This window comes from Lupinus angustifolius, chromosome LG05, assembly GCF_001865875.1.
Source record: "Lupinus angustifolius cultivar Tanjil chromosome LG05, LupAngTanjil_v1.0, whole genome shotgun sequence".
Taxonomy (NCBI): domain Eukaryota; kingdom Viridiplantae; phylum Streptophyta; class Magnoliopsida; order Fabales; family Fabaceae; genus Lupinus; species Lupinus angustifolius.
Window position 1 is genome coordinate 22,172,131 of NC_032013.1, and position 14,750 is coordinate 22,186,880.

The 14,750-nt window shown below is 30.8% G+C and overlaps 1 protein-coding gene and 1 pseudogene across 1 annotated transcript; one reads left to right on the forward strand and one right to left on the reverse strand.

The window, feature by feature from the left end:
- On the forward strand, positions 7,402-8,684 carry LOC109347082 (annotated as a pseudogene).
- Positions 9,729-12,931, reverse strand: LOC109348134. Its single transcript, XM_019588381.1, has 9 exons — positions 12,774-12,931; positions 12,415-12,688; positions 11,913-11,996; positions 11,657-11,821; positions 11,222-11,343; positions 11,023-11,137; positions 10,641-10,765; positions 10,392-10,553; positions 9,729-10,013 (listed from the first exon to the last, which is right to left on the reverse strand). Exons 1-9 carry the CDS (start codon positions 12,839-12,841, stop codon positions 9,974-9,976), a joined length of 1,155 nt encoding a protein of 384 aa, XP_019443926.1. The 5' UTR covers positions 12,842-12,931; the 3' UTR covers positions 9,729-9,973.

Below are 14,750 nucleotides of genomic sequence, written 5' to 3' on the forward strand. Positions count from 1 at the left end.
GTAATTGCTATCACTTTTGGTATGAAACAAAGTCACCTTAGTTTTTAAAACAAAATGAGGTAAAACGTAACCAAGGTTAATGCAATTTGTCATTTTTTATTTGCACTAGAAATTTCCTTTTTGCTATTTCTCAAATAAATTATTAAAATAAAAGGGTAATAAAAATTAAGATTCTATCTTTACATAATTTGTTTAAAATTATGGTAATGATGAATTCGTAAAATGATTGATGTTTAGAGACATGGTACTACAAATAAAATAAGATAAAAACTTTTATGTACGTAAAAATACATTACCAACATATTAAAAAATTAATTTTAATCAAGACTTAACCATAAATAATAACAATAAATGTGACTTATTAGATGTGTTTGCATATAACTTTCTCCTAAAGTAAATAGCAAATTAAATATAGGTGCACGCTAGTACGCCGTAAGTTATGAGTGTGTTTTGTCATGGGCATTCAGAAATTAGTTACATCAGCTTTAAAATCATGTTTGACTGAAGAATTTAATCATGGTAATAAGGTCTAGTTCGTCGTTCGGATAGCAAGAATGAAAATACTAGTACTATTTTGGATCCTCGAATCGTCTTAGTCTAAAGTATGTCTTCAATAAAAATTCATTAAACTAAAAAATTAAATAGATTGTAACAATTAATTAATTACTTCTAGCTACTTAGTTCATCGTATAAATAATATGGAGAAATTTGATATTGTATTTTTGGAAGAGAATTCTTAATACTTTTTTGGTACTTTAAGATTATTCTTTCATTTTTTGGGTAAGAAACTAACCTCTTTCAGAATTCGTGATTACCTCTTATAACAATTGTCTCTCACATGAATCGAAACATTGACCATAAGGATTTAGTAGAATCTTACATTAATATATCAACACATTGTTGATATTTCTTAATACTTTACTACTTGTGATAGTATTTTCAAATAAAAGATGAAGACTACTATTAATTAATGACTAAATTTAAAAATAAACAAGGAAAACTATATTAAATAAACTAATGAAGCAATTTCTAAATTTCAATATGCTGCTAGTGTTTTGGTTGTTGACCACCATTCAACATAACCAAAAGTTCAAAGGAAAAGTCACACCACAATTGTGGAGCCCATACTTCCAATGCTGCTTTTAGAAAAACATAAAATTAGTATTGTCTTTCTCTTTGCCCCGTTTTTGACAAGGTTCTTCACATCTTACCTTTTACATAGAAATTAATTTCATTTCACAATTATTTTTCATCATAGAGATAAGTATTAATTTGTTGTGTTGGCAATTATATTCTCATGAAGTTAAACTAAATTTTCACATAAAAAAACTTTATTTGGTCATATCAACTTTTTTTAGTATTATTAAGAGTATCAAATATAAAGAACTAATTCTACTTAGAATACTTGACAGTTCTCCCAACAAGTATCATTATTAGAATTTGAATATTTTATATTTTTGTAATCCGGAAAATCTAGTGGAGCCTTCCATATGCTTTTTGATATTTGTTAACGAGTAATTTTTCAATAACACTTCATACATGAGAAATTGATTTATAAGTAATTACTTTTAAATAGTTGATCCAATGTTATAATAAGAGAGAAAAACATTGGGCACGGTCAAAGAGGTTTTGGTTGACTGTGCAGTAAATGTTTAATACCATAAATATAACGCCGCGCCGCCCCAACCTGGTGGGTCCCACCGTCAACATAATAATTAACAGAGGGAGTGAGGAACTGAACCACGTTACCACTCTAATTTTTTAACACGTGGGTCATTCAACCGAATGGGCCTAATAAGGACGAGGGTGGCGGCGGCGTCTCCCTTCAACGATGGTTCTCAAACGTCTGTGTCTGTTTCTAGTACTGTAAACGGAACATTAATGTTGTTGCCACGGCAGTTTAATTTTTAATTTTGGCATATATTTTAATAAGACGAGAGATATTCTTGGAAATCCGTAACTATCTATCTCAATAAATATATCTAATAAAAATAAATATTCTAACTTAAGATTATGTGTGTGGATATACAAATTTTAATGTTTAATTAAGATTTTCTTACCCTAAAGAGAATTGTTTGTTCGAGGCCAGTCATGTTCAAATTAAAGTACATACTTGAGATTTTCCATTAGATTTATTGCCGTGTACAAATACTAATAACTAAATTGATTGTGGATGTCAAAATTAAGGGGTAATTGATTCTCTTCGTAGTTTTAGAGACAACAATGATTTTTTATGTTTTTCAAATTAATAATTCAAATGGAATTGTTTTAGCCGACATTTAATTAAATTATTCACATCTAACTCGACAATCAATAAAAAAAAACTAGCAACAGACGTTGGTTTAAGTAATACATGTTTGATTCCTCTTAAGTAATGTCTCGTGTTCAAGTCTTATGGATGAAAAAATTGTCCACTATGAAAGCTAGCCCCCACGTACATGTAGATGTTTTCAGCTCGAACGAAATTGTCTCTAGTGCGATGATACTTTTGGGAAACAAAAAAAACTACTTATCATATTTTTTGTTTCACACATGTGTTATTACAATAGAGACAATTCTTCTGAGATGAAAACATTCACAAGTACGTGTGACTAACTTTGAATTTTGTCACATGAGATAATAACAACTAACCAATATTTTTCAGATACCACCACGTGTGATTTCATTAATGCAACCACAATTCATGTGCAACGTGGCATAGGTTGTTTAATAGCAATTTATTTTTGGATCAAAATTAAAATATTATTGTGCACTGAATAAAAATTTTATTTTCAAATATATATTTTTGCATAGAAATTTTTTCTGATATGCTTTTAAAAAAATAGTGTTATAGGGGACCACGACCACATATGACTGCACACGTGGTGGCAATGACATTGACTATAAACGAGGTCACACAGGGATGGGTATCAATTTTAGCCATAGTATCTAATTCTCTGCCTTAAACCAATCATATGTTAACACGTGAATAACATAAAATTTTTTAAAAGTAAAACGTAATAAAATAGAACACTATAATTAACTTAGAACATGGAGTAAAATACGATTTAAGACAAGTGATCTTCACAACTTATCATCCCCTCCAATCCAATAACACTATTGAATCCTATCTAATCTCATAAATACCCTCAACCTACCGCATATAAATTATTTCCTCTAATTCCACACTTTTTATATTTTGTTTAATAAGAAAAAATAACTTTACTTTTATGGATTTGTTTTTATATCATTATATAATTTTTATTTATTCTCAATAAATATTTTTATATAATATTTAATATTTTGTAGGCGATGTATCTTTTCTATATTTAGGTAATGTGCAGTGCAATTTTGTTATTCTTTTTGTTTATCCCATTATTTAGGGTCAGGAACACAGGATTGTTCCAAGCAAATGTTTAATTTCACAACGTTTGCTATTGAACGGTTAAGATTTGTTGGTGATTGTTATTTTGATACGTGGTGCCTTGGATCCCTTGCGGGAGACACGCATAGGAGTAGCCGCATCAGGCTTTACATTACGTCCAAGTCCATTAATGAAGCTACATAGCTAATTCACCACATAAAAACAATACACAGTAACAATAAATTAGTTTTATATCATAATTATATTATTTATTATTCATATTTAATTATATAAATAAAAAATGTTGGATGATCTATTAATTGTAAATAATTATTTTTTATATTATCATTTCATATATCATACTCATTCACGAAAGCTTAAAAAAGATGATGATTGTTTAGTGTTAATTTTTGTTTTATTATTTTTTAGCCCTATTTTACATTCAAGCTAATCCAGTTTATAAAGAGAAGAGGTATCATGCGCCACTTATGTATTTATTTTTACCTGGTCCACGAATCATCTACCGTGAGTGTTTTAATCATCATTAATTTGTAAACAAAACTCATGTATAAATAATACATCACCAATCTAAAATAATTAACCCAAAAGTGCACCCTTACTAAACTCGAGAAATAGAAAAAAAAGATTACGGAATGACAACATAAAAAGTATTTTAAGGCGTTGATGATGAATGCATTGACTTGTACATAGAAATTGAAGATATATGGAGTGACATGGGTTTTATATATTATCATGATATTATATATTATTGATATTTACTTATTGTTGATTTTTTTAAAAAGTTAATATAAATGAATGGTGGATAATGAAGTACACGTCTATAAATATTTATACTGTCAATATATGGATTTTACACTCTAAAAATTATACACATGAGTAGCGAATTATGTATTAATAAATTAATATAGTGTATAAAGCTTTAAAAAGTTAAGGCACACAACCATTAAAGGGATAACCTTTGCTGTCCTATTTTGTCTACTTAGTATAACATTTGTTTTGATTAATCACAAAAATGAAGTAAAAAATGACTTAATAATAAAAAATATATGTAATAACTTATGTATCTACTAACAAAGTAAACAATTATATAATACTCTAAAGGGTACCAAAAGTGAGATATCAAATGTCTTTGGCAGAAAAAAAAAATATATTCATAATATAAACAGTTTTGTTTTTTATGTCTCTTCACCATCCTTCATTTATTAATTTATAAATAAAAATTGTATACATAAATATTGGATAATGCATCAACCATATAAAAAAAACTTGACACATATAGTCCACACCCATTAGATTCTTTAAAAAAAGGCAATTTCTCACTCCAAATGATATATCATGAACTATTATTCTTCAAATATGAGGTTCTACTTTTCTTAATAATAATAGTCTGCGTTTGTTAGAACGTTTAAGAAGTGCTCATAAGGAAACATTATATGATACTATAGGCATTATTTAATTAACAGTTTTATAAAATACATTAATTTTAGTTTAATATATAAATAACACCCAATTATAATGAACTCCAAATATGATATCCATTAAGGTTATGAAAAGGAAAAACATTTATCTTTCAACAATTAAATATTTGACATTTTAATTTATCTGATGATACATTAAACTTATTAGTATAAATGTAAAATTTTAATCATTAGCTAAGGAGATTGAAGCAAAGCCGCAAACAACATAAAACAAATATAAATAGCAGATATTTTGCTGAAATTAGAGCCAAGATCTACAAGTAACCCAAATCTAATTAATGGAAATAGATGTGACCATAAACTCATACATGCATTACTTTTCCTAGTAATAATAAGTGTATTTATTTTGTTTTTAAATTCAATTTTAACGGTCGATGTGACAAACAACCTCCAAAGTTATGATGATTAAGATATTTAGCTTGACTTATACCATGCATTTAGACAACGTTTCCCATATCATATAAATGATAGAGAGTCCATAGAATGATGGTATAGGTGTAGATATGACATAATTGATACATTTTGGAACAATTAGGAATTGAATTGCTATCATAGATTTATTATGATATGTCTTCTAGTTTGTGTAAGAAATCACTTTCTTATGAATAGTGTGTCTTCCGTTAAGATACGTTCACACGATATAACCTCTTATTAACCAAATACATATATGCTTTTAGTAATTATATCATTAACTTCATAGTCAAGAAACTAATTTTTCTAGCTGTGTCTGTGAGTAAATGTTGCTTTATGACATAAACAAATCTTACATTACTAGTAAACTAGATAAAGACACTATCTTATTAGTGGTTAGATGGATTTTCTTTTTTATACAATAAATGTTTAGGCAATAGAATAAGATGCTCACAATAATTTAGTGGAATATTAAGCAATATGTTTGGCAAAACTAACTTGCAGCTGTGATTTGTTGTTATATATATATAGCTTATTAAAGAAAATTGTTCAATAAAGTAGCTTTATAATTAACTAAAATTTGAAAAATGATTAAAAAGTATATCCGCTAATTATTTATTAAATACTTATAAATTGGAATAACTAAATATATAAAAAATTTAAGATGAAAAATTTCAATCCTTTATTTTAATATTTTATTTATATTGGATATGAAATATTTTAATTTATTTGGAGATAATGTGAGACAATAATAATAATGAAGTTTTTTAGTTGAGGTAAATAGGAGTGAGAATGAGCCGGGTTGGGACGGGATATGGGTTATCCTTACCCGGTCCTAGATATTGGCCATATCACTTTTTTGAACCTGAACTGACCATAGACCTGAATCTAACCCGACACTAAATAGCGACCGAGTTAGCTTTTAAATTCGACCAAACCCTAGACCCGATTAAATATAATGTGTACTCATTTTAGATAAAAACTTCTCAATATTAATTATTATTATGAATATGTAGTTTGATATATAAACGATATACGTATATATATATATTATTAATCATGTATATATTATGGAAAAATTAAAGAATAAATAATACTTTCGACTAAAAAGGTATCATTACTCTATATATTTGAGTAGAAACACATACAAACATGATGAGCGAGTGGCCATGAGACGGGATGGGCTGGGTCATGCTTGGTCCTTACCTGATCCTAAATATTGACTGAGTCTATTTTTGGAACCTGAACCCAGCCTTAGACCCAATCAGACCCGACCATATTCGGACTCAATCATGATCGGGCTGTGCCGGTCAGCAAGTAGGGCCGAGTCCTACTCACCCTAAAAGTAACTAATGTAATTATTTAAACATTTGAAGGATAAAATTGAAAATCTAATTATTGAAAGCTACTTACACTTTCTAAATACTATTTTAACCATCTTTCTAAAAAGTAGATTTCAAACTTACAAACTATTTTTTTAATACCTACAAGTTCCCTTCAATTTTTGGTTACCAAACAATTTAGTAGTTTATTAGCCAAGTCAAAAAACTATAAACTATCCGAAAAAACTACAAGCAGGTCGAACACAACCATATTAAACATGAGCGCTTATTTTTCTATTGGTAGATTTTTCTGTTGGATGATGAAAATTATGTTACTATTATGATTTAAATGATTTAAACTTCGGTACTTACATTGTTATCCCACAATATTCACTATTGGACAAGAAAATAATAAAGTGCTCACTAAATTCAATCCTTTGAGAATCAAATCCAATATCAATGATAGAGGATAGAGGATAGAGGATACAAGGAGTAGAAAATAATAAAGGAAACACCACAACATTTTAATGTGGAAAAATTCGGTATAACCCTTATTTTATAACTCCAATGTGGTTGCACCATTAAATGGTGATAAGTCCTTATAACCTTTTATAATGCCTCAGTCACTTTTGTTTTCCAATACATATAACTCTTGCATGGTTTCTATAGTTGTTGATAATCATGTATGTAGGATGAATAATAATTTGTTTTAACACATATCTTCCTAGTTAATAGATAAAATCATATTGTGATCACAATTTTAATTATATCGACTGCATTTTGTTATAACTAATCATAACAGTTGTGGACATTATGACAAAGATGAACCTCAGTAGCAAAGATATCCTCTCCGTTTCCTCGGGCAACTCTTCGCATTTCGATACAGCTAACCGCCGTATCGAAATGCAAGAAAGGTACTCTAAGATACTGGTTGAGTGTAGTAGTCAATTAGTCATTGATGAAGATGTTTTTCAACACAAAGAAGGGATTAAAGTATTTACTTCAAAAGTTCCAATGAAGGCATCACTATTTGCAACCATGAAGAATGTGAATTATCTTCCAAATGTTCTTGCAGTGATGGAAGCTGAAGAGAAAGGAGCATTTGCTTCTATATGGGTTGATGAAGCAGGTTATATTGCTGAAGGTCCAAATGTGAATGTTGCCTTTATTACACATTAAAAGGAACTTGTCATGCCTTTGGGAGCAAATTCAGTGCCGTATGGCTGACCAGCAATTACTAGCGATTCCGGCTTCACGCAGGCGAGTTGCACACTATAATCCAAATTGAGGACAGATTTTTGGAGTTAGCTCACCCTCGCGGGATCGCGATCCTTTGTCCCGGCCATTTGACAATATCTTATATGGCTGCGCTTCAAAAAAGGCTTCTTCAGCTGGCAACTAAGTTGGTTGATCAAGGGCTTTTGAAAGGGGTGACAACTAAAAATCTGACTGTGGAGGAAGCTAAATCTGCCGCTGAAATGATGTATGTAGGAAGCACGCTTCCTGTGTTGCCTATAGTCGCATGGGATGTTCGACCGATCGGGAATGGTAAGTGTTAGATATATAAAATCATTCATATGCCTTTACCCGATAGCTTAAGTTTTGCAGGGGAATTGGTTTATGACACGATTAGAATGACTAAATGATTATGAGTTCGACTTTTGTGTAGACCAGCTTCATTAAAAGTTTAAGCTTTTGGTTAAATTGACTTATGACAGTAAGTTAGTAACAATCTATTATCAATCTCCCATTGTATGGTGTAAACTATAAAGCCTTTAAACTTTTTTTAACATTATTGATGCTCATGAATTTTTATTCTTGCATGTTGTATTATACATGGTTTTGATATAATTCATGCTAGAATCATTTAAGAAGTGATTGATATCATAGTTATATGTAATAATCAACATGAGTCTTACAACATAGAATTTGTTGAGTGTCTCTATCTTTCTCCCTTTCATACTTTATCCTATTTATTCATTCAATTATCTATTTTTGACAGGAAAGGTTGGAGAATTAACAATGTCACTTTCAGATTTGATATGGGATGATATGGTAGCTGGGCCTGACTCACAAAGAATACATGTTACTTATGTTGAGTGAAGTTGACAATGTATGAGTTTTATATACTCTCATTGCATCATTGACTCTTGAAAAAAGAATCCAAATGAACTGTGAATGATATAGAGATTGTGTATAAATCTTTACAATGTCAATGCATAGATATTATACTCATTAAATAAAAGCTTATCAGAGTTCTTGTTGCATATATTTACCTAGAGGTTTCTCTTTCTATTTGTTTTGTGGTGTTGCAAATGTGAACAAATCTTAAAGTGAAGCTGCAGAAGTTTCATGCTATACAAAATTTTTGTACCAAATAAATAGTCATTGCATTTGGCTTTGATTTTAAAACATGTTTCCATGTCCATCACTTGCATATACATACATTTATTTTCTATTTTGTTGTAGTCATTTATCTATAAAATCAAAGTTGGCCTAAGTTTTTAATTGGAAAATTTCATTGTCTAATAAGATCTTAGGTGCCTCTAAATAAGAATCAAATGTAAAATGTATCAAAAGAGCAATGAGAGAGGATGATTTGGTCAAACCTCAAAGATATATGTCAAGGAATCAAGGCAGTAACAACATACAAATTCTTTTTGATGAAAAAAGATACACAACATAGGAGGGTATGGGTTTTGTGTGTATTCAAAACAAGAGAAATCTCAAATATTCAAAACCTTTAGAGTGTCTTTGGAATGTAATAAAATGGGAAATGATTTAATTTATACTTCAAATTCTCTCATCAAATCTTGTGTCTGGAATGTCAATGCAACATAACTACACATTTTATTCATGATTAATTGATAGCATGAAGTTAATAATGTATTACACATTTTAACTATATAATTATGTTAAGATGTCCTTATTTATTTTTCTAAACGTCCCTTGTTTTCTTTGGTAAGTTTTTCAAGCCATTTTCAGGAAAAAAAGGTAATAAAGAGGACATACATGATTTGAACTCAGTCCTAACAATTTCTGATACATGATTTGAACTCAGTGCTAACAATTTCTGATACATTTATAAACATCAGAAGCCTAATTATCCAACCAAAATATATAAATAAAACTTTAAACAATGGGCAAAAAATGTAACATAGGCATTGGTTTTTTCTCACACAATGCAAAGAAACAACAATTAGTAAATACTTATTGATTACAATTTGGATGTAACTAAGAAGACCCTCATTATCTCTGAGACAATATTTATAAAATAATATTGAACACATAATAATAGAAAATAGAAAAAAACATTCCTTACAATGATATGTACATTTTAATCAGAATAAATGCATAAATGAAGAGACAACACACAAAAGGGTAACTTGTAACACTCCTCAAGATGGATTTAGATCCCTTGAGGTTTGGCCTTGCCATCTGAAAAACAAAGAACAAGAGATTACTCACAAGCATATGTTATGTTATATAATGTGACTAAATAGTGTGTCTGAGCAGTTTAATTAAGTGTTTACTCAGCAAGCTTTTTTGGAATAAGCTAAAAAGAGCTTATTTTCATAAGCTTATTATCTGATAAACTTATTGACATAAGCTACAGTTTATAGGAATGTCATAATACACTTCTGAAAATAACTTATTCTCATTAGCCCAAATAGACTCTAAGCTCTCTCAAACATCCAACTTCCCAGAATAATGCTATTTGTTTCATTAGCAAGACCATAATCCTAAAAAGAAAAGCTAGGAAAACTAATTTATAGAATCAAGTTATTTGCAAGGAAAATGGTAAGTTCAATAAACCTTGAGAGAAGAAATCTGGCAAGTGGGCTTAAATTGCTATTTGGATGAAGGTCCTTATTCTGTTGTTTCTTGCGGCTACCGGAGTCTGTATCAGCTGACTTGGTCTTGTTGAATAGTTGGCCTGCAAATTCCTGCAGGTCTTTCAATGAATCTTCCTTTGAACTGCACAGAAGAGAAAGAGAGAGGTAATTTTATTTAAAGTAGTTTCCTTTTGTTGGTTTTTGTGATTAATGTTTATAGAAGGAAAACCTTGCCAACTGTTGAAGCAACTTTCTGACAAGAACATCAGAGGATCTAGGCTTTGTGTTCTCCATGTTTATGAGAGAATTGATAACTGCTTGCACAATTGAGCCTTCTGGATCATCAGCAATAGCCTGTATACATATAAATTTTGATCGAAAAGTTAGTCGTGCTAGTAGTGTGTCATACTCAATGTCATTTACAAGGATATTAATGCTTTTTCTTTTTTTGCAACATGTAGACCAATAATTTAGAACAGAATCCAAAAGCAAAAGTGAAAGTTCCAATGTAAGATGCTATATTTGGCAGTTCAGAAAGAGATGAAGTCGAAACAAAATGTTTACTCTACCATACTGCTAAGAATAAGATTAAAATCTATATGTAGGTTCACCTCTTTTAGTGAAGGAATAAGCAAAGCTGATAACGGCACAGAGGACGACATTATTTTTGCACTTTCTTCATCACCACTAGAATAATGCGATCTTGACATGCCCTTTTGTGATGATCTGAAAAAAGTATTCATCGAGAATTTATAATCACATCTTTATTTCAGAACAGATAAATTACCAGTGTCATTGGTATGGAGGTACCTCGAAGAACCAGAGCTGCTTGTCATTTCTCTCTTGCTTTCTTGTTGATTGTTAATTTTCCCCATTGCAAGTCTCTCACGAGCATTGCCTTTCCTTAGTCCTCCTTGGATAGCAGCCTTTGCCTACAGAGATAAACAGACAAGAATATGTTGTTTATAAGCAATATTAATCCGACAAAGCAAACATGTCAGAGTCTCCTGTAGCAAAAATATAAATTATCACAGCAAAAAATGGTGATTTTTTGTACAAGAAGTGCTTAAGATGTGTTTTAAGAAACATATATACCCTACATGTATGGTAACCTGAAAATATATAACATGAGAAAACAATAAAGTGTAATAATGTTTCTTCCTCAAATAAATTAACAACATCGTGGAACCAAACCTAAAACACAAGAAACAAGGGGGTAATAACACACAAGTGAAATTCACAGACCTCGGCAAGATTTGCAGCACTGTCTTCCCATGAGCTATTTGAATTTCTCTCATGAAGTCCCAGTCGGGAACTTGTCTCTGAAGAACCAGAATAGTCACGCTGGTTACGCAAAACAACAGTTCCACTGGTAGAAGTATCTTCAAAAGAAGCATGGCTGCTGCTAGACTACATTGCATTCAAAATCGTATTAGTGACACACAGAACAGCAATAGGAGCTAATCGATTTCTTATCAAAGTAACTCAGTTTGAATAATACCTGGGATGAGTGGTCAAGAGACCCTGACGGCCTTGATCCTTTTGGAGATCGAATAACAACAGTTCCTGATCCAGACAATTCATCCTGCACATTTAAGGTTCCAAAGGATCAAAGCATGTCAAAGATTATTAAAATGAAACTTCACTGAATTCATACGGATATCATATTACTTCATGATTACACAATTCTGATACATAACATTTGACAAGGTGAATTCTCAATAACTAATCCACCAGACATTTTAAGTGTTGTTTTGTCTCTGCTAAATGGGTAGCAAGATAGGATTGAGAGAGAATATTACATCAGTTTAAGCTCAAAGTATCTAAAAGACTAAAACTCAACAGGTAATAATTTAGAGTTAAGCATTAATCATATATCCAACATTTTACAAACTACCAAAATGACCCAAAGATTCTCCCTGTGGAGAAATGGCTGCTCAATAGATCATTCAGCTTAAGTTATGTTCTTTAACAAACACAGACACATAGTAAGAATTCATTACATCTTCAAGATTAGCCAGATGCTCATCATGGTAGGAAACTCTAGGATCTTTTCCAAAGGAACTTTCAAGTGATTCGTTAAGTGCACTTCTATTGGCTGAACCCTCTTGATAGCCACTCTCTGGAGCTTTTCTTTGGATAAGCTGATTATGTGAAACTTCAGGTTTCTTATCTCTAAATTGAGGTGGCCGTGAAACACTACGAAAGGTTCCAGTACCCTGTGATGCGCCAATGCTGAAGTCCCATCCAGAATTTCTCATGGTTTTACCCTGATCACTGCAAATTAGAAACTGTTCATAAAAATTCAATTTCAATATGTAAAATTGAGAACAGTAACAGTTAACAAATAGTTATAACCTACCTGGGTCGATTAGTTTGTTCGCCTTTTGAATCTCTTGCAACCTTCATAGTATCAGATGCCTCCCCCATCCCTCTCTGTCCATTTTTAGGTGTCTCCTGATCCTCCTCCCTTATTTGGTATTTAGGACGCTCCCTATCATGAAACCACAAGGCATGGTGGTGTCAACCACAAGGACAATATCTTATATGGCTGCGCTTCAAAAAAGGCTTCTTCAGCTGGCAACTAAGTTGGTTGATCAAGGGCTTTTGAAAGGGGTGACAACTAAAAATCTGACTGTGGAGGAAGCTAAATCTGCCGCTGAAATGATGTATGTAGGAAGCACGCTTCCTGTGTTGCCTATAGTCGCATGGGATGTTCGACCGATCGGGAATGGTAAGTGTTAGATATATAAAATCATTCATATGCCTTTACCCGATAGCTTAAGTTTTGCAGGGGAATTGGTTTATGACACGATTAGAATGACTAAATGATTATGAGTTCGACTTTTGTGTAGACCAGCTTCATTAAAAGTTTAAGCTTTTGGTTAAATTGACTTATGACAGTAAGTTAGTAACAATCTATTATCAATCTCCCATTGTATGGTGTAAACTATAAAGCCTTTAAACTTTTTTTAACATTATTGATGCTCATGAATTTTTATTCTTGCATGTTGTATTATACATGGTTTTGATATAATTCATGCTAGAATCATTTAAGAAGTGATTGATATCATAGTTATATGTAATAATCAACATGAGTCTTACAACATAGAATTTGTTGAGTGTCTCTATCTTTCTCCCTTTCATACTTTATCCTATTTATTCATTCAATTATCTATTTTTGACAGGAAAGGTTGGAGAATTAACAATGTCACTTTCAGATTTGATATGGGATGATATGGTAGCTGGGCCTGACTCACAAAGAATACATGTTACTTATGTTGAGTGAAGTTGACAATGTATGAGTTTTATATACTCTCATTGCATCATTGACTCTTGAAAAAAGAATCCAAATGAACTGTGAATGATATAGAGATTGTGTATAAATCTTTACAATGTCAATGCATAGATATTATACTCATTAAATAAAAGCTTATCAGAGTTCTTGTTGCATATATTTACCTAGAGGTTTCTCTTTCTATTTGTTTTGTGGTGTTGCAAATGTGAACAAATCTTAAAGTGAAGCTGCAGAAGTTTCATGCTATACAAAATTTTTGTACCAAATAAATAGTCATTGCATTTGGCTTTGATTTTAAAACATGTTTCCATGTCCATCACTTGCATATACATACATTTATTTTCTATTTTGTTGTAGTCATTTATCTATAAAATCAAAGTTGGCCTAAGTTTTTAATTGGAAAATTTCATTGTCTAATAAGATCTTAGGTGCCTCTAAATAAGAATCAAATGTAAAATGTATCAAAAGAGCAATGAGAGAGGATGATTTGGTCAAACCTCAAAGATATATGTCAAGGAATCAAGGCAGTAACAACATACAAATTCTTTTTGATGAAAAAAGATACACAACATAGGAGGGTATGGGTTTTGTGTGTATTCAAAACAAGAGAAATCTCAAATATTCAAAACCTTTAGAGTGTCTTTGGAATGTAATAAAATGGGAAATGATTTAATTTATACTTCAAATTCTCTCATCAAATCTTGTGTCTGGAATGTCAATGCAACATAACTACACATTTTATTCATGATTAATTGATAGCATGAAGTTAATAATGTATTACACATTTTAACTATATAATTATGTTAAGATGTCCTTATTTATTTTTCTAAACGTCCCTTGTTTTCTTTGGTAAGTTTTTCAAGCCATTTTCAGGAAAAAAAGGTAATAAAGAGGACATACATGATTTGAACTCAGTCCTAACAATTTCTGATACATGATTTGAACTCAGTGCTAACAATTTCTGATACATTTATAAACATCAGAAGCCTAATTATCCAACCAAAATATATAAATAAAACTTTAAACAATGGGCAAAAAATG